The sequence below is a fragment of the Cucurbita moschata genome, unplaced genomic scaffold (assembly GCF_002738365.1).
Source record: "Cucurbita moschata cultivar Rifu unplaced genomic scaffold, Cmos_1.0 Cmo_Scf00048, whole genome shotgun sequence".
Lineage (NCBI taxonomy): Eukaryota > Viridiplantae > Streptophyta > Magnoliopsida > Cucurbitales > Cucurbitaceae > Cucurbita > Cucurbita moschata.
In genome coordinates, this window is record NW_019268564.1 from 1,302,256 (window position 1) to 1,327,540 (window position 25,285).

A 25,285-nucleotide genomic window follows, 5' to 3' on the forward strand; every position below is an offset into this window, starting at 1 on the left:
TTTTTTTTTTTTTTTTTTTTTTTTTTTTTTTTTTTTTTTTTTTTTTTTTTTTTAAGAATCATGTTAAATTATTTGTTCTTGTTTTAACAACTTGCCCTTTTCTGTTCATATCATCAACTAAATGCTTTGTTTCACATTTAAAAAAAAAACTTGCCCCCTCCTGAGAAGTTCATAGATTATCGATCAACTATTTTGGATGGAGGTGAAGTGGTTAATTATTCATAAAATTGAGACCACAAGCTTTGGAAACATGAAACTCAGGATATTTTTCATCTAAATCTATTGCCTACCAACTCAATACTGCCAGTGAAAAACTCTTAACAATAATAATTAATGAATGTCATCGGGATATTTAGGAGCATATTAGTCATCAGCTTAGGAATTTATAGGTGGGAGATGGTTATAAGTAAGGTGAGAAGAAAAGCTGTGGTTTGTTCAGTTGTGTAACAGCTCAAGCCCACCGCCAGCAGATATTGTCCTCTTTGGACTTTCTCTTGAGGTTTTTAAAACGTGTCTGCTAGGGAGAGGTTTTCACACCCTTATAAAGAATGTTTCGTTATCTTCCCCAACCGATGTGGGATCTCACAATTTGAGTCTAGAGGGAGGTGTCCAAGTTCCTCGAGTTACCTAGGATATTGCATTCTACTTTTCTCTCCAAGTTTTCACTGCAATTTCAATTATTTGGTTCTTGTGGGAGTTGTTAGATCTTCGCAACAAACTTGGATCGTTGGACAGTTTTGTTGGAATTATACGAAATACCGAAAGGACAAAGCGACTTCAGTTAAATTAAACCCATTTGAGGGGATAAAATTAAAACCCTGATGTTTCCTATAAAATAAAAATGTACTGTTACTGAGTTTTCTTTGCCCCTGGTGTTCTGATGATTAGGCTTTTGAAGAAGCTGAGCTCCCCAGGCTGAAGGAAGAGAAACCTGGTCTTACTCACAATCAGTACAAGGACATGATATGGAAGCTATGGAAGAAGTCTCCTGACAACCCTCTTAATCAGGTAGCTTAACGTACAAGTTTTTTTAAAGAACATTATTCTGGCTCTCCTTCTTCCTTAGAACCGTGCACGCTTTTAAATTTTGTGGTGGTAGGTTGCAGCAGAGTGATTGGATCCATGTCCTTCAACAAGGGGGAGGCCGGACTATCCCTTGAGTTTTAAGTCTATTTGCTAAACTTCTGTCATAGTTCAAAATCTGACCAATTCCTTTTCAGTTCAGTTGTATCCTGGAATGTTTAGATTGCTAATGGGTCTTCGTCTCTCTGTTGCATACTATGGCATGGGTCTCTCGTAAATGCATATAAATAGTTTTGGGTCCTGTGTTGTACAATAAGAATCAATATTATGACCTTGGTTCTGTTGCATTTGGTGCATAGGCATTTAAGTGAATCCTTGAGGTTGTAAGAAATGGTTTGGTTCGTTTCGATCTTACCTCGGAGATTCCGAAATATGGTACTTTGGTTTAGAGGCTGCATTTTGGAAGTCATAAGGTTTTAAGAAATGGTTTAGTTTGTTTCGATCTTACCTCGGAGATTCCGAAATATGGTACATTGGTTTAGAGGCTGCATTTTGGAAGTCATAAGGTTTTAAGAAATGGTTTAGTTCGTTTCGATCTTACCTCGGAGATTCTGAAATATGGTACATTGGTTTAGAGGCTGCATTTTGGAAGTCATAAGGTTTTAAGAAATGGTTTAGTTCGTTTCGATCTTACCTCGGAGATTCTGAAATATGGTACATTGGTTTAGAGGCTGCATTTTGGAAGTCATAAGGTTTTAAGAAATGGTTTAGTTCGTTTCGATCTTACCTCGGAGATTCTGAAATATGGTACATTGGTTTAGAGGCTGCATTTTGGAAGTCATAAGGTTTTAAGAAATGGTTTAGTTCGTTTCGATCTTACCTCGGAGATTCTGAAATATGGTACATTGGTTTAGAGGCTGCATTTTGGAAGTCATAAAGAAGGATATAACTTCTTGATGTCTGTCTATAATTGACTATCTAACCAAAATACTATGATCTAGATGTGAACCTTACATGCTAGAGTGCTTTTTCCATACTGAGGTATACTTTTCACTTCTCTTTGCTTTCCATCCATTTAAGTGCTTAATGATGTGAGATCTCATTATCGGTTGGAGAGGGAAACGAAACATTTCTTATAAAAGTGTGGAAACTTCTCCCTAACGAACGCGGTTTAAAACCGTGGAGCTAACGATGATATGTAACGGGTTAAAATGGACAACATTTGCTAGTGGTGTGCGTGGGCTGTTACAAATGGTATTAGAGCTAGACACTGGACGGTGCGTCAGCGAGGACTCTGGCTTTTAGGAGTGGATTGTGAGATACCGCATCGAATGGAGAGGGGAACGAAACATTCCTTGTACGGGTGCGTAAAACTCTCCCTAACAGACGCGTTTTAAAACCGTGAAACTGACGGTGATACGTACAAATGCCCTCTAGGTTATAAAGATGTTCGTTTTTTCTCTACTCATTCATGGATGCTTGATGCCAATCAAATGGCAAGATTAGAAGCTCTTGCTTCTCGTTCTAAAGTTCTTTTTTAGTGCACTTTACTTGATCATTGTTTAACGTAGGGCCTTCTACTATGTTATTCCTCTCTTGAGTTGACTGATGTTGCAGTTTAATTGTTGTATGCTCGTTCTATCTCTTCAATGTTGCAGCTAAGATAGATAGTTATCGTTTAGGCGCAAATCTGTGATAATTATTATCAGGTGAATTCGGGATAGTTACCAATCTTTCTTATTTTTCATACAAGTTTCCCACTTTTGACGGATTGTCAAATAGTTGTTCTGTGAGATGAGTCGAGGTTTGAACTAATTGATCTAGACGCATGGATTTATTAATTTTTTTTTATTATCCATATTTGTTTTTAGAAGCATTTTTTATTTTTGACTTTTTTTTAAAATAATGTTATTTTTAAGAATTTAGGAATATTTTTATTAGTTTTATCTCAAAATTATAACTTAAAAATACTCGAAATTAAATTAAAGAAAAAAAAACATTTAGAATCCTGTAAGCAAATGAGAGCCGCGAATGGATGGAGTTTCTTATCCACAATTCCTCATCTCCGATCAGATTATCCAGTCCCCACCTCGACAAAACGACACCGTTCCCTCTCTGCGACCCTTCTTCCACTTCCTTCACAACCACATTCCGCCATCAGCTCCGCCACTGCTTTCTCTCCCGCCATGGACGCCGTCTTCGTCAACCAGTCACTCTCCCGCCTCAAACTTCCCCCTAAACCCCCTCTCCCTAAACTCCCCTCTCCAATTCTCCATCTCCATCTCCGCCGCACCTTCAAATCTTTCACCGCCTACGCTGTCAACGAGCCCCTCACTCAACAAACCCAGCAACCGGATAACTTCCCGGAAGACGACGAATCCTACGGCGAGGTCGACGGAATCATCGGCAGCCGCGCCCTGGCCGACGCTACCGGAATGGAGTATCTAATTAAATGGAAAGACGGGCATTCTCCGTCGTGGGTCCCTTCCGATTTCATCGCTAAAGACGTCGTCGCTGAGTACGAAACCCCCTGGTGGACCGCCGCCAAGAAAGCCGACGAATCCGCCCTCAAGTCACTTATCGACGCCGCTGACAGCCGCGATTTCAACGCTGTGGACGAAGACGGCAGAACCGCACTCCTCTTCGTCGCTGGACTCGGGTCGGAGCCTTGCATTAGAATTTTAGCTGAGGCCGGCGCGGATCTCGACCACCGCGACAAGAGCGGCGGGTTCACTGCTCTGCATATGGCCGCCGGCTACGTAAAACCCGGCACGGTGGAGCTATTACTGGAATTGGGAGCAGATCCGGAGGTGCAAGACGACAAGGGTCGGACGCCATTAGTCCTGGCTAGGGAGATTGTGAAAGCGACGCCGAGGGTTCAATTTGCAAGGAGGTTAGGGCTGGAGAGAGTGATCGGAGCGCTGGAGAGAGTGGTTTTCGAGTTCGCGGAGGTGGAGGAGCTGCTGGAGAAGAGGGGGAAGGGGGAGAATTTGGAGTATCTGGTGAAGTGGAAGGACGGAGAAGATAATGAATGGGTGAAAGCGGCGCTGATTGCGGAGGATTTGGTGGCGGATTTCGAAGCCGGATTGGAGTACGCGGTGGCGGAAGCGGTGGTCGGAAAGAGAGTTGGGGACGACGGGAAGATGGAGTATCTTGTGAAATGGACGGATATTGAGGATGCCACGTGGGAGCCTGAGGGTAACGTGGATTCGGATTTGGTTACGGAGTTTGAAACCGGTCAGAAGTCTGTTGGGCCTGGGCCCATTTCGGATCTTGAGGCCCAGTCCAGTAACGGCGGCCCATGAGAAAAGGCCTTTTTGTTTTATTTAGGTTATTATTATTATTATTTAAAAAAAAAAAAAAAAACACCATTCGCTTACCTTATCTTTTAAATTGGTTCTTTTGGCGATTGAGTAATCATGGGTTGACCTTTATTCTTCTTCATGTTTGACTTCTAAATTACTTGAATTTTCATTAATATCCTTCCATTTAAAATCTTTTTTTTTTTAATCTCAGGATATTTTGAAATAAAATAAAATAAAAAATTTATATGTATTTTTATTAATTAATTTATTTTGGGTAAATAGGAAAATGGAATAAAAGGAAAGGAATCTTTCAAGGTTGAAAAATGAGGTGGGATGAAAATTAATATATTATTAATTTATTATAAAAATGGGTCGTAATAAATTGGTGGGCCCAGTGGCTGAATAAGTCAACGGTCAGCCCGTCCATTTACATTTGCGGGCCGAACAAACCCTTAACTCAAATCTCAAACAGCCGGTCGGCCGGCCGGCCGGCCGCCGGCTTTTCCCACTTTCTTTGACAAAACAAATATTATCATTAAATTATAAATTTCATCCTATATTTTTAAATAAATTACCATTTTAAATAATAGAAATTGTTTTTTATGAATTATTTAGATTAAAATTAGTGAAATTAAATTTTGAGAGATTAAATTTATAATTTAACGTATTATTTTAAGTTTAGAACGTTAGACCGTGTTTTTATATCGATATTTTAATATTTACCAAATATGCAATGTCTTGATAAAGAAAATAAATTTTTATTAAATATTAGAAAATAAAAATATTGAAATGGTTGCAACCTAAAAGTCAATGAAATTGACAACAATAAAAAGTCAACAAAATTGATGAACTTGTTAATCTAAGTAAAATTGATTGAATAAAACATAAAAAAGAAACTACAGTAGTTGATTAATTTCAGGAGGATTAATCAAATTTTAAATTATGTTCGGTGTGTGACTTAACCTAACACTCTACAGCACGAAGTCACGACAACCATGCATCATTTGTGTCTGTGTACTCGAAAGCACCCCTCTCTTCAAAAGAATTCGCGACATGTCAAGCCTAAATTTTAAATCAAACGTAAAATCACGATGATTGTTGAAAGAGAGGTGCCTTCCGAAATGCAGACACCAGTGCTACATGGCTGTCGTCAGCTCGTTCTATAAGGTGTTAGGTTAAGTCCCACAACGAGCGCAACCTCGTGTTTAGTTACCAACCCTTGAAGTTGGAACCCTAAGCAGACTACCAGTGATAAGCTTGAGGAAGGTGAGGATGACGTCAAGTCATCATGCCCTGGACAATACACATGCTATAATGCCCATGAAAAAGTGGCCCAAGTCGACAATTAACAAATATTATTCACTTTGACTCGTTATACATCGACGTCAGCCCCACAATTCTAAAACGTCTGTTAGGGAGAGGTTTCTACACCTTTACAAGAAATGCTTCGTTCCCCTCTCCAACCGATGTGGGATCTCACATATTTTCAGTATATCAATGAATATTTTAATCCGTGTTTGAAATTCGATGTCGGGTAAGCCAAATGTAGGTTAGAAAGCCGAGTTGGATAGGTTTAATTGTTACATAATAAAGGGGAACATTAGAACCAAGGGACTCTTCATCTCTTCAACATTCTTGCACTCCCATAGAAAAACATCCCAATCCCTTACTTCCCCACGCGCTACAAAGCGCGTGAACTTCCCGTCACTATTAAAACCCCTGTTTTCCCCTGTTTTCAAACACTTTCGTTTCATTTTTCTCTCGGCGTCCTTGCACGATGCACGCCAAATCGTACTCGGAGGTCACCAGCGTGGACCAGTCCTCACCGGCGCGATCGCCGCGCCGGCCGCTGTACTACGTGCAGAGCCCTTCGAACCACGACGTCGAGAAAATGTCATACGGTTCGAGCCCTATGGGATCGCCGCCGCACCCTTTTTACCACGCTTCGCCAATCCACCATTCTCGTGAGTCGTCGACCTCACGATTCTCAGCGTCGCTTAAGAACAATATGAATCGGAACGGGAATCTCTCCGCGTGGAGGAAGCTTCACCGGCCGCCGGGCTACGACGAGGAGGAGGACGACGACGACGACGGCGACAACGACGGTGATCGGGATTCGAAATGGAACCGGAAGTTCCGGTTGTACTTGTTTTTGTTTGTGCTGTTTGTTCTTCTTTTCACTGTTTTTTCCCTCATCCTCTGGGGCGCCAGCAAGTCCTTCCACCCACAAATTCTCGTTCAGGTAATTATTTTTAAAATTTTATTTTATTTTCAAGTAATAATTAATTTAATAATTTACTAATTAACCATGGTTTGACTTAGTAATCGACATAGACGAAGAACCTGAGTCAAATTTTAGATAGAGCTTGTAGTCACGATGACCCACAACGACCCATAAGATAAGTTTGATCTTAGGCGACGTTTGGTCGAGTTTAGTTAACAAATCTTTCGTTAGAAAGTCTCTATTTGGTACAAAACATGCTGGAATAACTCCCTGCTCGTTTATGGGGATAGTTTTCAGTCTTAGTCACGAGTCGTTACAAATTAACCATGGGTTGGCTTAGTAATCCGTAAGGACGAAAAACCGAGTCAAATTTTAGAGAGATAGATTGAAGTCACAAAGACCCATAAGATAATTTTGATCTTAGGAGGCGTTTGGACGAGTTTAGTTAATAAATCTTTAGTTATAAGTATATGTTCCTGCTGAAAGGACTCGTGTTGGTTCATGAGGATAGTCTTCACTCTTAGGAACAAGATGTAAATAATGTGACCATGTTGCAGGAGAATGTCGGGACCAGCCTGATCTGAATTTAATACATGACGTTACAAATTAAACATGGTTTGACCTAGTAATCGGCCAGGATAGAGAACCGAGCACATAGTCAAGTAATAGATGAGTCCGTGTTTAAAAGTCGATCGAGTTTAATAAATTTAGGGTTTATGAAGGATTATAAAATTGGAGCATAATTAAATTAAATTAATTTAATAAACTTTAAGGCTGAAAAGTGTTTAAAAAATATTAATAAATTATGAAAAAGGATAAATAAATTTTGGAACATATTACAGAGCATGGTGTTCGAGAAGTTTAACGTACAGGCAGGGAGTGATCCGGGAGGTGTGGCAACGGATCTGATGTCACTAAATTCAACGGTCAGGATCACGTACAAAAATCCTGCCACGTTTTTCGGGGTCCACGTCAGCTCCACTCCTTTTCAGCTCCATTATTTCCAGCTTCAAATAGCTTCGGGCCAGGTAATTTACTAAATTACCCCCCCTTTAATTCCAATTTTAATTACGCTTTAATTTAATTTATTCGTAATTTAATATTATAAAATGGTGGGCACGTCGTTTAGCAATCAGAAATTATGGAAAAAATAATATAATTTTTTTAAAATTTAAATTTTATTATTAATTTTAATTTATTTTGGATGAGACTTTTCAGACATTGGGAGTAGTGACGATTACAACTCGCAATCAAGTGTCTGAAACTCTGAACACTTGTAGTCTCTTTTCCCATGGTCTTTTTTTTGTAATTTAGCCGTTGGGAGATAAAAGTAAGGGCATTTTAGTCTTTTCACTTACATGGGTTTAGGTTGAGTTAGATTTTAACCTTATGGGTTAGGTTATTCAGGTGTCTGATTGAGTTGAACCGAACCAACTTTATTAAATATTAGGTTGATTCACGATCTCCTCTAGAATTAATTTGACTTGAACCGAACCAACTTTATGAATTAGGTTGATTTACGAGCTTCTCTAAAATTAATTTGAGTTGAAACCGAATCAACTTTTATGAATCAGGTTGATTCACGAGTTTCTCTAAAATTAATATGAGTTCAACCGAACCAACTTTTTGGAATAGGTTGATTCTTATTAATTGAATTTTTTATTCTTTTTTACTTATTATAATTTTTTCAATTTTTAATTATCTTTTTTTATTTCTATTTTCGAATAACTTATAAATAAAATTTTAAATTAAAACTCGAACAATTAAATTGAATCTAAAAAATGTCTCAACCGTACTTGATTCAACCCATGAATACGCCCACTCATATATGTATGTGGGTGGGTATATATATATATATATATATTTAAAGGGGAATAATACCAAAACCCTTTAGTACTTTATATTTGACCAAACATTAGGTGTACTAAATCCAATTATTGTCACGAGCGTGAGCCATTGATGGACCAAATGTGGAAACTGTTCACCAGATGGAGGAGTTCTACCAAAAGAGGCAAAGCTCTCGTAAGGTGACGACGTCCGTGTCGGGGCACCAGGTCCCGCTCTACGGCGGGATCTCGGCGATCGGGAACTGGCGAGACCAGCGACAAGACGGGGTCGAGGTGCTGCTGAACTTGACGGTGGCCGTGAGGTCGCGAGCTTACATTCTAGGGAGGCTGGTGAAGTCCACATTCCATACAAAGATTACATGTCCTGTGACTCTTAGTAACAAAAAGCTTGGGAAATCACACTCTTTCAATAAAACTTGTACTTATAATTGAGCTTCGTATTCTCCTTTTGGGTGAGATTATGAAATTTTGTATATACTGAGCTGCTTTTGAGAGAATCGTCTTTGTAATTTCCTACTTGTTTATGTTTATCGGTAAAGATTTTGACTTTTTTAGATCGAGACTGACTAGGGTTGTCGCGAAATATGTACTGTTAAGGATATTTAGTAATAAATTATAGTTTACCATATATATTATATTTGATATTTTATTATAAGGCAAATATCTAACATTTGCCTTATTACTATAGGTATCTTTCCATTTATTGTTATTTCCATTTATTACTATTTCCATATCCTTGTAATTTATTTGATTATAAATAAGATAACTTTCACACCATTTAGGTGTGGTGGATTAAGCAAACATTCACATGGTATCAGAGTCATTTTGGTTTAGCAACCTAGATCCTTTCTTTTCAATGGCTTTTGAAATCTTCTACTGTTCTTCTCCACCACCACTGTTGTCTTTGATGCCGCAGGGGCAGTCGTCATGGCTGTCACATGCAGAGTCGATTGATTATTCTTTGGCTCCACCTTTTTGACCTCCAAATCATCCTTCGCCATACTCTGTACATACAACCTCACCTTTTCCAAACATAGCCTCTTTCATTTTCTTCCCAATTTTTCCTTCATCCTTCACAAAAACCCTAATCTTAGGATCTTCATCAGCATTCCTCTTCGAAAATATACAGAATCTCAATAAGCCCATCGACCTTCTGCAGAGATTTACCTTTGGAATCTGGGCGCCGCACTGGCATCTTCGCGGCGCCCTGGCATCTTCGCCAACCAAGTTGCCACTGCCCTTCTCGCCAAAATTGGCTCCTTCGCCCCAATGTGGCGACTCTTCCAGCTGCCCTTCTCGCCAAAATTGGCTCATTCGCCCAATGTGGCGACTCTTCCGGCTTCAACATTGTCTTTGTCCCTTGCTCTAGGTTTCCCCTTCTACTTCTTGGGGTTAGACATATTCTCACCAGAGCCAAGTCAGCATCGTCGCTAAACGACAATCCCTCTTCATGGGTTAGACATATTCTCACCGAAGCCAAGGCAGCATCGCTGCTGAGCGGCGATCTCTCTGCAGTTTTCGATGGCCAAGAAAGTGTTTCTCTACGCCTCCTTTGAACCAGGTTGTTAACATTTTTGCGAAAAGTGTTTCTCAACCTCTTTGAATTTTTCAGATTCAAGCTTCACGTTCGTTTAAATCCGACGCTTAGCTTGCGGTGGGGTGTTAAGGATATTTAGTAATAAATTATAGTTTACCATATATATTATATTTGATATTTTATTATAAGGCAAATATCTAACATTTGCCTTATTACTATAGTATCTTTCCATTTATTGTTATTTCCATTTATTACTATTTCCATATCCTTGTAATTTATTTGATTATAAATAAGATAACTTTCACACCATTTAGGTGTGGTGGATTCAGCAAACATTCACATGTACACACAGTCAGAAGTGACATAAATTCGAGTTAGTTTGTGACCTTTCTTGTGTAGCTTAGGTGGAGGGTCAAGAAGGCTCCCTTCCGGAGGGCTAGAGCCATCAGTGAAATATCCACTTGGGAAGAGCTAGAATTCTAATCTTGTGTTAGGACCTATGGACCAAGGGATAGTCTCAGGTAGATAGTTTCTATGGGGCGTAGGGCTCCCAAAAGGTAACGTAGGCGTGCAAAGGTCTCTCGGGCCAGATGGAGATTGACCCTCAAGTGCAAAGGCATAAGGGAGATTGACTGCAAGACCCACTCATCGAGTAGGGACAAAAGTCAGTCTTAGTGATCCGACAGTGCTGAGTGAAAGGGATATCGCTCAATGGATAAAAGTTATTCTAGGGATAACGGACTGATCTTCCCTAAGAGCCCAACCATTAGTGAGATACTAGTTTGGAAGAGCTAGGTGTGTCAGGACCTACGAGCCAAGGGAGAGTCTTATGTAGATAGTTTCTATGGGGTGTTGATCTCCCAAAAGGTAACAGAGGTGTGCAAAGGTTTCCTCGGGCTAGACAGAGATTGACCTTCAAGTGCAAAGGCATAAGGGAGCTTGACTACAAGACCCACTCATCGAGCAAGGACAAAAGTCAACCTTAGCGATCCGACAGTGCCAAGTAGAAGGGACGTCGCTCAATGGATAAAAGTTATTCTAGGGATAACAGACTGATCTTCCCCAAGAACTCACATCAACGAGAAGATTTGACACCTCGATGTCGACTCTTCGCCACCTGGGACTGTAGTATGTTCCAAGGGTTGGACAATTCGCCCATTAAAGCAATTCGTGAGCTGGGTTCAGAATGTCATGAGATAGTTTGGTCCATATCCAGTGTAGGCATTAGAGCATTGAGAAGACCTTTCCCTCGTATAAGAGGATCGGGAAGGATGCACCTCTAGTGTATGTCTCACGAAACTGACCATTTTGTACTGGGTGTACATCGACATTTAAATTGTAGTAATTTGATTGTCTCACAATAATGATGAAATTAAAAAAAAAATCATAAACTAGATTAATTAAGTCAATAATCATGATTACTACAAAATCCAAATTCCTTTACAAAATTGTATCTAAACCATACAACCTCAAAACCTTAAATCATCACCGGCCGGCCATCTTCCGCCGCGGGCGCCGCCGACCAAAACAAACTAGAACCACACGACAATTTCGCTGCAGGAGCAACCGACAAAACCAGAGCACGTTCCACTTCAAGGTCGACATGTCGTCGTATCAAATACACAGCATACTCCATAAACGCCGCCTCACACGGCAGCTTTATGGGACCATCCGCCGGCAGACCAAACTCCTCCTCCGACATCTTCAACAACTCCCTCAAAACATAGCTCCCCAAATACCTCAACGGCAAAACACACCGTTTTTGATCCACCGTGTAGACCACAAAATGACCCTTATCGGCCACCGTGGAGGAGCTTCTTGATCTTGGCAGCGAGATCTTCCGGCGGCGCTCGGCGGCGGCCGCCACCTTCTGCCACTTCCGGGCAATTTTAATTAGGGTTTTGGGGGGAGTTACCATTTTTTTTGTTTTTTTTTCTCTATTGGATGTTGTAATGGAGAAGGGTTTTGGTGTTAATTTTATATAGAAATATGAACATAAAGTGGATTGATGGGTGCATAGCCATGTGAATGTTGGGGGAAGAAGAAATGAAGGTGGGGTGTTCTTAAAATTTGTTCATGAAATTGGGTTCAATTCATCTGGTTTTGTTCTTGTTTTGATTGAAGACAAAGTTGGGTCCATAGATTTTGATTCACTACAAGAAATGGTAGCCACATGAGATGGAAGATGATGAGTAGATATTAGGAGGATCATGAACTCTTACCCTTGATCAATTATTTCAATTCTAATATGGGTAGTGACAATGTCTTTTATATGCTCAATTCTAGCTCATTTTCTATCTAAAAAGTGGAAATTTAATTGCATTTCTTTTGTTGATTCGTTTAGGGAAGAAATCCGGGTTGTGACTCGTGAATCTTGGAATGTATACTTAGCAAGAACGATGAGGTAATGTAAGTAAACTAGAGTAGAAGAAGATAGGGGGAGAGATTTCTACTTTCTTATAAGAAATGTTTCATTTTCCTCTCCAATCGATGTGGGATCTCACAGTGCACACCTCTTGAGGGCCAGTGTCCTCGCTAACATACCGCTCAATGCCTGGCTCTGATACTATTTGAAACAGTTCAAGCTATAGATATTGTCTGCTTTGGCCTATTACGTATTGCTGTCAGTCTTGCGATTTTAAAACGTGCCCATTAGGGAGAGACTTCTACACCCTTATAAGGAATGCTTCGTTCCCCTCTCCAACCAAAGTGGGGGATCTCATAGTTGACACCCCTTGAGGGCTAGGGTCATCGCTGGCACACTGTTTGATGTTTGGCTTTGATACCATTTGAAACAGTTCAAGCCCACTGTTAGCAAATATTGTCCGCTTTTGCCCGTTACGTATTGTCGTCAGCCTCACAATTTTAAAACGCACCCACTTGGGAGAGACTTCCATACCCTTATAAGGAATGCTTCGTTCCCCTCTCCAACCAATGTGAGATCTCATAATGCACCTTCCTTTGGGACTAGCCTCCTCGCTGGCACATTGTTCGGTGCCTAGCTTTGATAGCATTTGTAATAGTCAAGCCCATTGCTAACAAATATTGTTCGCTTGACCCGTTACGTATCGTCGTTAGCTTAACGATTTTAAAACACGTTCATTAGAGAGAGACTTTCACACCCTAATAGGAAATGTTTTGTTTCCTCTCCAACCGATGTGAGATCTCATAGTAATAAAAGTCAACTTTCATTAACAATCAACTATTCTTATAAGAGTATCGATATCAACACCTTTCTATATATCGTTAACTTTAGTATAGTTTAACTGGCTAAGACATAAATTCTTGACCAAATGTTTGAAAAGACGAGCAACGAGGGACATTGAAGAAAAGGGTACTAGAGACAATTGTGTCAAACAAAGGCCTATCCAAGCAACAACTTGTGTGGTTTATAATGGGTAACATAGTATAGCATTATGCCCCAAAATCCCATGGGCTCTTACTCGAAGTGTCTTCACAATTCCCAACATCAAATTGGTCTTTAGCTGTTCTTCTTGTCCTCCCTCCGACACCAAACCAAATCTACTTGTGCTATGCATTTATGGGTTTTGTCATTTTAACATCTCCAAACCCATATGATCTTTTTGTGATTTTTTTTCTTCATTTTTGTTCAAAGTTCTTCCTTTTCTTTCCAACTCATCTTGATCATAAGCCCGTGGTGGGCACGTCGTTTTGATCATAAGCCCATGGTTGGCACGTCGTTCTTTCCAAACCCATGTTATCCTTAAACTTTCAAAAAAAAATTAGTACCTTTACTGTTACTTTTGGATCAAAATCGTTACCAATGATATGAGATCTCATATCAATTGGAGAAAGAAACGAAACATTTCTTATAAGTACGTGGAAATCTCTTCCTAACAGATGCGTTTTACGATGATGTGTAACAGAGTACTTGGATCATAATTACAGAGATATAAAAATGGTGAAAAAATTGAGCATAATTAAGAAAATTTTCACTTTTTAAAAATAAAATAAAGGGTGATTATTATTGGAGGCAGTTGTTTCTAGTTTTTATCACAGCCGTCAATTTTCATATGTTGATGAAAGCTGCCTATGTCTGAAAAATAAATAACAAAACACAGTAAAAATTTAAAGGCGATGACACGTGGGGAGGCAAAGCCATGTGACACAACAAGGAAGACAATGTGTGTCTTGGTTTGTTTTAGCAATAGAACAGAATTTGTCTTTTTTTTCTTCGTGGGCGTCTGTCGCTTGAGCAAAAGAGGGACATATGAACGAATCAGACACTCTTATAGATGAAGGTCATGAAACCAATGTTAAGGTAGTTGCATTTATGTTTATTTTGTAACTCTTACATTATATTATGAACATTTACGTCTATGTTGTTTTTTTTAAAAAATATTTTAAATGAATGTTTATAGCACCGTTAGCACCAATAACCACATGGTCCTCTGTGTTAGAAGGTTCGACAGAGAAAAGGTAGGTGTCGAATTCGACTTGGGAGAATCTCCATATTCTATAAGATACAGACGGCGAAGCCAAAGCAATACTAAACGAGCAGCTGCCCTAACGAGACCCAGGGTGCGGCCCTCCTTAGAACCCATTGAAACGGGCCTCGGCCCAGGAAGGGGAGAGTGGCTAAGCAGTCAAAAGAAAAAGATCGAGCTTGGAAGAATCATATCCTCGAAAGCCTTGGAAGATCAAGCTAAACCCTAAACCCTAGACTCTAAACCCTAGATCCAAAAGAGAAAGATACCTTAGACAAGCCAATAAACCAAGGCTAAGGCATCCGACATCTCTCTCACTAACACAACAAACCCTCGTAAATATGAAAACCTACTCTTCATTGAACTTAAGTAATTTAACCTGTGTTCAACTCGATACCACTTTATACTCGATATCAACTTAAACATCAGAATGTGTTAAGTACAACACCACACTAATACACGAGATCTCTCTCGTAAATAACTATTTTAGCAGAGCGTTTGAACTCGACCCGACCTAATAAGCCCGATTAACTCGATTTCAGCATCAACAAAACGGTTTCGATTTATATATATAAAAATTCATACTCTCATGCTTCACATTCTCAATGTTTTTTTGTTCTCAAAATTGATGAGAATCATCCACGAAGCTCATAGAGTCGGTGGGAACAAACTCCCATCTCTCCACGTGAAACACATTACCTTAAAATCATAAACAAACCTCATTGGGAACACATTATCCAATGGCTCTTCTTCTATAAAAACCCATTAGCTTCTCCTCTTAAACTCCATCCAAAAATGGGCTTATTCCTTTGCCTTCTCTTGTTCTTCCTCGCCTCATCAGCTTCTGCCTGTGATCGCTGTCTCCACCACTCCAAGACTGCCTATATCTCAAATGATTCAACACTTTCATGTACAATTCTTCTTAAAACCTTAGATTTTCTCTTCTTTTAGTACTTTTCTTCAATAATTTGCTATCATTTGCAGCTGGGGCTTGTGGCTATGGCTCCTTAGCCCTTGGCTTCCTCGACGGACACCTCGCTGCTGGCGTGCCGTCCCTTTACAAGGAGGGCGTTCGTTGTGGCGCATGCTATCAGGTAAAATGTAACTTCTGAACCGTGACCGTTAGAGACGTTTAAAAAATTGAGTGACTTGAAGAATTTGATCTACCCAAGTTAACTTTGTAGGGCTGGGTTGGATTATCAATTTATTAAAATGATTTGGGATTTGTGAAACTATATTAAAATGATTTGGGATTTGGATTATCAATTTTGTAGATTGAATTAGTTTATAGGTTTTCTGAAACTATATTAAAATGATTTGGGATTTGTGGAAAAAGTTTTCGCTGTTAATTCAAGATAAGTAGGTAATGTGATCATGTCATATGAGATAGATATGAATGTTCAGATCATTTGGCGTTGAATTCGAATTCCAAACCCTAGTATGACTCGTGGACATAAAACATTACAAAAATCACTCTGACACTGTAACAACCCAAGCCCACCTTTAGTAGAATTGTCTTATTTGAGTTTTCTCTTTCGTGCTTCCTTTCAAAGTTTTTAAAATGCATATACTAGGGAGAAGTTTCCGTACCCTTATAAAAAAAAAGGCTTCGTTCTTCTCCCCAATCGATGCGGAATCTCATAATCCACCTCCTTCGAGGCCCAGCATCCTTGCTGGCACACCGTCTCCTGTCCACCCCCTTCGGGGTTCAGCTTCTTTGTTGACACATTGCTCGGTGTCTAGTTTTGATATCATTTATAATAGCTCGGAAATATAGCCATCCCCACCCCCTCACGTCAATCCCACGAGCCTGTGGGATCTCACACACACATACCTTTGGATATAATTGTTTGATTCGATTCAACTCATTTTATGGATATACACTGCTGCAGATGAGGTGCAAAGACAAGAAACTTTGCAGCACATCTGGGACCAAACTCATTTTGACTGATCTGAATCTACACACCAATAGAACTGATCTTGTTTTGAGTAAGAAAGCTTTTTCTGCGTTGGCTCAAAAGGGCCAACATTACAATATCTTCAAGCGCACGACTCTCGACGTTGAATACAAAAGGTTAGATTTTTAGTACAAGTCTACCGCTAACAGATATTATCTTCTTTAAACTTCCCTCAAAGGTTTTCACACCTTTATAAAGAATGTTTCCTTCTCCTCTTCAACTAACGTGGGATCTCATTCCCTTCTCCAATGGATGCGGGATGCTCCAATCTACCTCCCTTCATGGCCCAGCGTCCTTATTAGCATACTGTCTCGTGTCCATCCCTTTGGGGCTCAGCCTCCTCGCTGGCACATCGTTCAGTGTCTGGCTCTGATACCATTTGTAAGATCCCACATCGAATGAGGAGGAGAACGAAACATTCTTTATAAGGGTGTGGAATTCGTTCTCTAGGTGTTTTTAAATTTTTTTGAGGGAAACTAGAAAAGAACGTAATTTTAAAATAAGGGTTTATATTTATGGGTTGTGCATGGTTTTGCAGGATACCATGTGAATACAAAAAACAAAATCTGTCAGTAAGAATTGAAGAGTCAAGCCAAAAGCCCCATCACATGGCTGTTAAGTTCCTATATCAAGGTGGGCAGACTGATATTCTACTGGTTCACCTGCGTCCGGTAAGTTCGGGATTCAAATTTCTGATCTTTTGATAAAAAAGTAAGAGCGAAAATAAACTAAGTTGATGAATATTATTGGCATAAAAGGTGGATTGGGGAAGTACGTTCTTCATGAGCAGAAGGCATGGGACGGCGGTGTGGGAAATAGACACGGCACCGGAGGCGGCGGTGGTGTTTCAACTAAGAGTGATTTCAGGGTTCGACGGGATGTGGGTGACAGCGGAGCGGGTGGTTCCGGCGGACTGGAAGCCGGGGATGATCTACGACCTTGGAGTTCAGATGGATGCCATTGCCAAAGGACAAGAGAGCTGTAGAAAATGTGATGAAGGGCATTGGTGATAAAGACCATACGATGACCATTTGGTTGAAAAAACGCTTTTGTCGTTGTTGACATCAAATAAATGATAATGCAATCATGGAACTTACGGTTTAGTTTCTATTTGATCCTTAAATTTCAAAATATTGAACCTTTATTGTAGTGACACCTTTGTAACGACCCATAATCATGATTTAGATTTAGATTCGACACCTTGATGAGTCGTTACATCATTATAAATGGTATAAGAGCGATACATCTCCCAATAAGATGTGGTTTGGAAACGACCTAAAGCGGAAGTTAGTGGTATGTGATACTTGAGTAAAAGAGAGGTAAGACCACGTTTAGATGAGAACGAATCCTGAGCATGGGTTGTTACACTCGATGAGAAGAGAGAGTGAAAACAATTTTTTACGGTTAAATAATTGGGGCCAAGGATTAAACTATATTTCCCGTCTCTGCCCAATTCACCCACCTGCTCTATCTTCACTCTGCTTAATATAAATATATTTTAAACACATATTATATGTATATATATTATATATATATATATATATATACTATATTGAAAAAAATTAGTTAGTCAACCAATCTAAAGAAATGCCTTAAAATCTTCCCTTTCCCCATTGGTAAATGCCACGTGTTTGCCACCAACGTCCATTCACCACCTATATAAACCTCTCTCCTCTTCCTTCTTCACTTCAAATCCTCACAACAATGGCTTTCCTCCTCCCTCTACTCTTCCTTTCCCTTGCCTCCTCCGCCGCTGCCTGTGATCGTTGTCTTCATCACGCCAAAGCCGCCTTCTACCAGGTCGAGTCCGACGGTGAACGTAAAACTCCAATCCCCCTTTAAATTCTTCGACTTTTCCGCTATTAAAGTCCGATTCAAGGCCGACCCAGATCAAGTTTTCACATTTAAATAACTGGGTTTGTTTCATTTCTTGCAGTTAGAGGCGCCTGTGGCTATGGCAATCTCACCTTGGGGCTCTCAAATGGCTACTTCTCGGCTATCACAGCTACTCTTTACGGCCACGGTGCTGGTTGTGGCACCTGCTTTCGTGTAAACTTCTCAACAATCCCTCACTTTGTCTGGGAGGGAGTTCCACTTGTCTAATTTACGGAATGATCATGAGTTTTCTTTTTAGAAATCGAATTGGATTCGGTCTTAATACATATGTGAGGGAGGTAATAAAAAAAAAAAAAGGAAAGAAGATTGAGTTCTTTCTTTTATCACTTAGCTTAGGAACCATGCAAGATCCGAAAGTCTATGCAGTCTCATGCACTCTTTTGAATAAGAGAAAGAAGTGAAGAATCCTCTTTTCAACTCATATTCTTAACCCGAAATGGCAATTGGTGGGGAGAGGAAAGATTCATTTTTTTTTTAGGGTACCCCGGGAACAGATCCAAGAAGTGAAGCATCCTCTTTTCGACTCATCTTCTTAACCGAAAATGGCAAATGGTGGGGAGAGGAAAGATTCTTTTTTTTTTTTAGGGTACCCTGAGAACAGATCTAGTGGAGATGGGGTGGGGCCTGTAGTTCAGACGATTAGAGCACGTGGCTATGAACCACGGTGTCGAGAGTTTGAATCCCTCCTCGCCCACAACTGGCCGAAAAAGAAAGAACTTTTCCCTCTGGGGTAGGAAAATCATGATCGGGATAGCAGACCCAAAACTATAGAACTTGGTGTGGGTCTTTTGTCGAAATGGAATGACCTTATCTTCTCTTTCGTTAATGGTTAAATGAATACATTTTCATTGGTATAAGACCTAAATTCATGAGAGCGTATGCTTAAACTAGACAAACTAGACAATATCATACTATTGTAGAGAGTCGTTATTCCCAACCTTTTCTGACCTGAAAATGTCGGATTTGTGCAGGTAAGGTGTAAAAACGAGGCAATGTGCAACAAAGAAGGCACCCAGATTGTTGTAACGGATGGCAATGAGAGCTCTCAAACAGGCCTTGTAATTAGCAAGAAGGCTTTTAGTGAAATGGCTTTGAGTGGCAAAGGGGAATTGCTTATTATTGAAGGAGTTGTGGACGTTGAATTCAAAAGGTTTGCTCATAATTGACCTACTTTTTCATGTTCAATCGTTTGAGGCTCATAATTTTAGTGGTTTTTTTTGTTTTTGTAGGGTTCCTTGTGAGCACAAAGACAAGAACTTGATGGTTAGAGTGGAAGAGATGAGCAAATATCCCACTTATTTAGCCATCAAATTGCTTTACCAAGGTGGCCAAACCGAAATAGCAAGCATAGAGATCGCTAAGGTGACGCCTAAACAAAATCTTACAACGAACACGATATGGGTTTTATTTATCGTGGAGTTTGAAAATGTGTTATGATTTAGGTGGGTGAATCGAATTGGGCTCCGATGGCTCGCAACTATGGAGCTGTTTGGAACTCGAAACATCACGTACCGGATGGACCATTGCACTTGCGGTTTATGGTGACTTCTGGGTTTGATAAGAAGTGGATCGAGACAAAGTCTGTGCTTCCCATTGATTGGAGACATGGGCAAATTTACGACACTGGAGTTCAAATCAACGACCTGGCTAAAGAGAGTTGTTCAAATGATCAGTGTGCCCATCAGCATTGGGCTTAGTTTATAGTATTTATAGATACAATCTTCAAATTTCTAAATAACCCTACTAGGGTGAAAAAAAATCAATTTGATTCTACCTTTTATGGTAAGATTTTGTAGTTAATCATTAAATAAAGCCAATCAAATCATATTAATCTCCTTCTCAAATTTGTTAAATTGTTAAAATTTACTAATGGTATAAAATAATGTCGTTAAACTTGAATATAGCTCAATGAGTTTAAATATATATAACATACTTGTGAGGTCCTGCATCGTTCGGGGAGGGGAACAGAACGGAAGCCTTTCCCTAGTAGACACGTTTTAAAATCGTGTGGCTAAACAATATCCACTAGCAAAGCTAGTACAAATTGTATCGGAGCCAGACACTAGACAGTGTACTAGTGTCAGCGAGGATACTGGGAGTCACAATCGCGGTTTCTAAGCAGCGGATTTGGCGATTGTGCGGCACCCACTCTAGACAGCGGATTTGGTTTCTAGGCAACATGAATACAAAGCTCGGGTCTCGATTTCAAGAGAAGATCTTAGAAAGTAGGGGAGAAAGGTTTTGGAAAAAGAGAGAGAGAGAAAGCAATAGGGAGAAGTTGACATTTTATGTCTACAGAAAGCAATAAAAGAGTACAAGGCAAAGGTTTCGGCATGTTTGTCCAAGGCATGCATGCGGCCATGGGCAACATGCCTTAGACAAGCATGATCGTGACACTGGGCCTCAAGAGGGTGCACAAGCATGATCGTGAGATTGACGACAATACCTATCTACTAGCCGTGGACTTGAGCTGTTATAGAACCATTCAGGTACGACAAGCTAACGAGACCTCTATGCTTTGTCTCGAGATGGTCGGATTTCATCCCACACCTAGAATAAGATCGCTTTGAAAAAGAAAAGGGTTTTAGAAAAGTCCCAAATCAGCAAAGTCGAAGCAAAAGAATGGCACACAGCTGTTGGTGCGGTACACACAACTCATTTCAACTCTCAAAATTCCCCTCTTTCTCTTACCGCGTTTGATTCTACCTTTTTGTTCCTTCACATTCAAGTCATCTCACCCAAAGAGTGTCATCGATTGTCTTTTATGGAGATCAAACTGTATTACACCTTGCATTGCCAACACACGAAAAATCGTCGAAGCGGCTTCACTTCATCACCTCGACTTCACTTGTCAAGCGACCACGTTAGCCACCTTTTCACTTCATCACCTCTATAGAGAATTTTTCGTTAGTATATGAATTTATCTAGACATGTCCATTTTACAGGACGAGGGAAGAGTGGAGAACATTTTTTTCCCGTTACATAAATGGGGCCGAAGATGAGATTATATTCCCGTCCCCATCAAATTCTCCACCACGTCCCTTAACACACCGAAGATGAGATTGATTATATTCTCCTTCCCATCCAATTCTCCACCACGTCCCTTAACACATATTTTATATATATATATATACACTTGAATATTAGGAAATATATTGATTTATTATGATTTTTTTTATGGTTAAAAAATTTTAAAATAACTATTTTTAAAATAAAAAATAAACAAAAAAAAAGTATTATGGGATAAAAAAAAAGAACATCCGACCAAAATAAAGGGAAATGTTGACCATGATGTTTAAACTTGGTCATCATAGATCCGATGAAAAAGTAAAATCAACAAAAAAATGCCTTAAAATCTTTCCTTTACCCTTTTGGTAAATGACACCTGTCTTCCATCAACGACCATTCATCACCTATATAAACCTCTCCCTCCCTCTTCCTTCCCCATCACAAAAATGCCCTTCTTCCTCCCTCTTCTCTTCCTCACCATTGTCTCCTCTGCCGCTGCCTGTGATCGTTGTCTTCATCAGGCCAAAGCCGCCTTCTACCAGGTCGAGTCCGACGGTGAACGTAAAATTCCAATCCCCCTTTGAATTCTTGGACTTTTCCGCTATTAAAGTCCGATCTAAGGCCGACCCAGATCAAATTTTCACATTTAACCAATTGGGTTTGTTTCATTTCTTGTAGTTAGAGGCGCTTGTGGCTATGGCAATCTTACCTCGGAGCTCTCAAATGGCCACTTCTCGGCTATCACGGCTACTCTTTACGGCCACGGCGCTGGCTGTGGCGCCTGCTTTCAAGTAAACTTCTCACCAATCCCTTCCCTTTGTCTCAATTGTTAGGAGGGTCCTGCGTGGCTAATATAGGGAATGATCATGAATTTATAAGTAAGGAATACATCTCTATTGACACGAGGCCTTTTGGGAGAGTTGGGATAGCTTCTGCTCAAAGTGGACAATATCATACTGTTATGGAGCGTCGTTATTCTTAACATTTCCTAGATTTGAATCGTCATGACGTGAAAGTGTCGGGTTTGTGCAGGTAAGGTGTAAAAATGAGGCACTATGCAACAAAGAAGGCACCAAGATTGTTGTGACGGATGGCAATGAGAGCTCTCAAACTGACCTTGTAATTAGCAAGAAGGCTTTTAGTGAAATGGCTTTGAGTGGCAAAGAGGAATTGCTTATTATTGAAGGAGTTGTGGACGTTGAATTCAAAAGGTTGGCTCATAATTGACCTACTTTTTCATGTTCAATCGATTGAGGCTCATAATTTTAGTGGTTTTTTTGTTTTTGAAGGGTTCCTTGTGAGTACAAAAACAAGAACTTGATGGTTAGAGTGGAAGAGATGAGCAAACCTCCCACTTATTTAGCCATGAAATTGCTTTACCAAGGTGGCCAAACCGAAATAGTAGGCATAGATATAGCTAAGGTGGGTGAATCGAATTGGGGTATGATGGCTCGGAACTATGGAGCTGTTTGGGACACGAAGCGTCCCGTATCGGAAGGACCGTTGCAATTGCGATTTGTGGTGACTTCTGGATTTGATGGGAAGTGGATATGGTCGAAGTACGTGTTTCCTGCTGATTGGAGACCTGGGCAGGTTTACGATACTGGAGTTCAAATTGATGACGTGGCGAAAGAGAATTGTCCAGATGATCAGTGTGCTGATAAGCATTGGGCGGGAGAAGGTGCTTGATTGCTCCAACAAATATATGTTTTATAACTAGACATAAACACATGCATTGACTTGTGAAATTTCGTTTTACCCTTACATTAAAAAGAAACAATAAAAGTCCAAAATTTATGTCGGTTGTTTTTTTTTATCTTGTCTCATCCTACTATAGCTTGAGCATCGATAGCCTATCTTCAACATCCTCAACCAATTAATAAGAAACCTTCTAGCTTCAATATTGATTGTGAAATTACGTTGAGGATAGCTATATTGATTCGGTATACTCTAAAAACACCCTCCGTAAAAGATGAGATTAAAATGTCGTAAGCTGGATTTAGAACGTTGTGAGATAGTTCGGTCCATATCTGGTGTGGGCGTTAGAGAATTGGGAGGACCTTTCCTTGGTATGAGAGGATTTACCTATTAAAGCGGTGCGTGATCTGGGTTAAGAACGTTGTGAGATAGTTTGGTCCATATCTGATGTGGGCGTTAGAGAATTGAGAGGACCTTTCCCTAGTACGAGAGAATCGAGAAGGATGCACCTCTGGTGTATTAGTTATCATTCCTATGGTAAACGCTGGGCAGCCAAATGCGAAGCGAATAACTGCTGTAAGCATCTAAGTAGTAAGCCCACCCCAAGATATCCGATGTGGGCGTTAGAGAATTGAGAGGACCTTTCCCTAGTACGAGAGAACCAAGAAGGATGCACCTCTGGTGTATCAGTTATCATTCCCACGGTAAACACTGGGTAGCAAGTGCGGAGCGAATAACTGCTGAAAGCATCTAAGTAGTAAGTCCACCCCAAGATGAGTGCTCTCTATTTCGACTTCCCTAGAGCCTTTTTAGTAGACAGCCGAGACAACGATGGGTTCTTTGCCCCTCCGGGGATGGAGCAATAGAAGTTTTAAGACCCGACACAAGTGGAAGCACAGTGATGTATGCAGTTGAGGCATCCTAACAGACCGGTATACTTGAATCTTGTTCCTACATGACTCAATCAATTCGATTAGGCACTCGCCATCTATTTTCATTGTTCAATTCTTTGACAACACGAAAGAGTCGTTTATCATCAGGATATGTGTCAAGTGAAAGTAGTGATGTATGTAGCTGAGGCATCCTAACAAACCGATAGACTTGAACCTTTGTTCTACAGGGCCCGATCAATTCGATTAGGTACTCGCTATCTATTTTCATTCTTCAACTCTTTGAAAACACGAAAAACCACTTTCAACTCTTTGACAACATGAAAAAAACCGTTTTTCTTTTTGTTTGTTTTTTCAAACCCAATCGAGTGAATTTTCTCTTTAAGACTTGGTCCAATTGGTTAAAGACTCGATGACTTCAAAAATTAAACCCTTTATTCCCCTCTACCGCTGGGCTTTAAAACACATCTTTCAGAGTTTCGTTCTCCTCTATCCTCGTTAGCCTATGTATTACTATCAATCTCACGATTTTAAAACCCATCTTTCAGAGTTACGCAACGGAACAAGTACTCATCCATATACTGTCCTCTTCGGGATTTCCCTTTTGAGCTTCCCCTCAAGGTTTTTAGGTTTTTTCTTCTGAACTTCTCTATTATGGCCCTATTACGGAGATGTTTCCACACCCTTATAAGAAATGTTTCGTTTTCGTCTTCAACCAGATTTTTCCTTCTAGGCTTCCCCATTACACGTCTATTAGGGAGATGTTTCCACACACTTATAAAAAATGTTTCGTTCTCCTCTTCAACTAGGTTTTTCCTTCTAGGCTTTTCCATTACACGTCTATTAGGGAGATGTTTCCACACCCTTATAAGAAATGTTTCGTTCTCGTCTTCAACTGGGTTTTTCCTTCTAGGCTCCCCCATTATGCGTCTATTAGGGAAATGTTGCCACACCCTTATAAGAAATGCTTCGTTCTCTTCTTCAACCTGGTTTTTCCTTCTGGGCTTCCCCATTACGCGTCTATTAGGGAGATGTTTCCACACCCTTATAAGAAATGTTTCGTTCTCTTCTTCAACCTGGTTTTTTCTTATGGGCTTCCCCATTACGTGTCTATTAGGGAGATGTTTCCACGCCCTTATAAAAAATGCTTCATTCTCCTCTTCAACTTGATTTTTCCTTCTGGACTTCTCCATTACGCGTCTATTAGGGAGATATTTCCCCACCCTTACAAGAAATGTTTCATTCTCCTCTCCAACCAACGTGGGATCTCACACCAAAAACTGCGTCTATTAGGGAGATATTTCCCCACCCTTACAAGAAATGTTTCATTCTCCTCTCCAACCAACGTGAGATCTCACACCAAAAATCAAGCAAAGACCAAAATTCATTAGACTGATTCAACCAAAAACACGAGCATCCAAAAGAAAAAAAAAAAAAAAAAAAAAAAAAA

The 25,285-nt window shown here is 40.1% G+C and overlaps 7 protein-coding genes across 8 annotated transcripts in view; 6 read left to right on the forward strand and 1 right to left on the reverse strand.

Annotated features, from left to right (window-relative positions):
* Nucleotides 1-1,374, forward strand: part of LOC111435306 (coiled-coil domain-containing protein 124-like) — a 4,247-nt gene extending 2,873 nt beyond the window's left edge. Inside the window, exons 2-3 of the mRNA XM_023072751.1 lie at nucleotides 889-1,008; nucleotides 1,100-1,374. Coding sequence (XP_022928519.1) covers nucleotides 889-1,008; nucleotides 1,100-1,114 — 135 coding nt within the window. The 3' untranslated portion in view covers nucleotides 1,115-1,374. The remainder of the gene's footprint in view (nucleotides 1-888; nucleotides 1,009-1,099) is intronic.
* Nucleotides 1,375-3,013: 1,639 nt separating this feature from the next.
* On the forward strand, nucleotides 3,014-4,437 carry LOC111435281 (signal recognition particle 43 kDa protein, chloroplastic-like). The gene has a single exon (XM_023072720.1). It carries the CDS (start codon nucleotides 3,042-3,044, stop codon nucleotides 4,326-4,328), a length of 1,287 nt encoding a protein of 428 aa, XP_022928488.1. The 5' UTR covers nucleotides 3,014-3,041; the 3' UTR covers nucleotides 4,329-4,437.
* Nucleotides 4,438-6,060: 1,623 nt separating this feature from the next.
* LOC111435243 lies at nucleotides 6,061-8,953 on the forward strand. Its single transcript, XM_023072659.1, has 3 exons — nucleotides 6,061-6,570; nucleotides 7,395-7,580; nucleotides 8,541-8,953. The coding sequence occupies exons 1-3, from the start codon at nucleotides 6,106-6,108 to the stop codon at nucleotides 8,829-8,831; spliced, it is 942 nt and encodes a 313-aa protein (XP_022928427.1). The 5' UTR covers nucleotides 6,061-6,105; the 3' UTR covers nucleotides 8,832-8,953.
* A 2,388-nt stretch (nucleotides 8,954-11,341) lies between these two features.
* On the reverse strand, nucleotides 11,342-12,106 carry LOC111435273 (auxin-responsive protein SAUR68-like). Its single transcript, XM_023072707.1, has one exon. The coding sequence runs from the start codon at nucleotides 11,852-11,854 to the stop codon at nucleotides 11,414-11,416; it is 441 nt and encodes a 146-aa protein (XP_022928475.1). The 5' UTR covers nucleotides 11,855-12,106; the 3' UTR covers nucleotides 11,342-11,413.
* Nucleotides 12,107-15,153: 3,047 nt separating this feature from the next.
* Nucleotides 15,154-17,452, forward strand: LOC111435259 (expansin-like A2). Of its 2 annotated transcripts, none has more exons than XM_023072681.1 (5): nucleotides 15,154-15,294; nucleotides 15,369-15,478; nucleotides 16,277-16,458; nucleotides 16,881-17,013; nucleotides 17,101-17,452. In XM_023072681.1, exons 1-5 carry the CDS (start codon nucleotides 15,180-15,182, stop codon nucleotides 17,350-17,352), a joined length of 792 nt encoding a protein of 263 aa, XP_022928449.1. In that variant the 5' UTR covers nucleotides 15,154-15,179; the 3' UTR covers nucleotides 17,353-17,452. The 2 variants fall into 2 exon arrangements, with proteins under 2 accessions (XP_022928449.1, XP_022928451.1); XM_023072683.1 differs by having other exon boundaries at nucleotides 16,881-16,975.
* Nucleotides 17,453-18,046: 594 nt separating this feature from the next.
* LOC111435072 (expansin-like A2) lies at nucleotides 18,047-19,988 on the forward strand. The gene is made up of 5 exons (XM_023072401.1): nucleotides 18,047-18,161; nucleotides 18,279-18,391; nucleotides 19,210-19,388; nucleotides 19,468-19,600; nucleotides 19,681-19,988. The coding sequence occupies exons 1-5, from the start codon at nucleotides 18,047-18,049 to the stop codon at nucleotides 19,933-19,935; spliced, it is 795 nt and encodes a 264-aa protein (XP_022928169.1). The 3' UTR covers nucleotides 19,936-19,988.
* Nucleotides 19,989-21,690: 1,702 nt separating this feature from the next.
* On the forward strand, nucleotides 21,691-23,058 carry LOC111435071 (expansin-like A2). Its single transcript, XM_023072400.1, has 4 exons — nucleotides 21,691-21,808; nucleotides 21,926-22,038; nucleotides 22,280-22,458; nucleotides 22,537-23,058. The coding sequence occupies exons 1-4, from the start codon at nucleotides 21,694-21,696 to the stop codon at nucleotides 22,934-22,936; spliced, it is 807 nt and encodes a 268-aa protein (XP_022928168.1). The 5' UTR covers nucleotides 21,691-21,693; the 3' UTR covers nucleotides 22,937-23,058.
* Nucleotides 23,059-25,285: the final 2,227 nt, after the last annotated feature.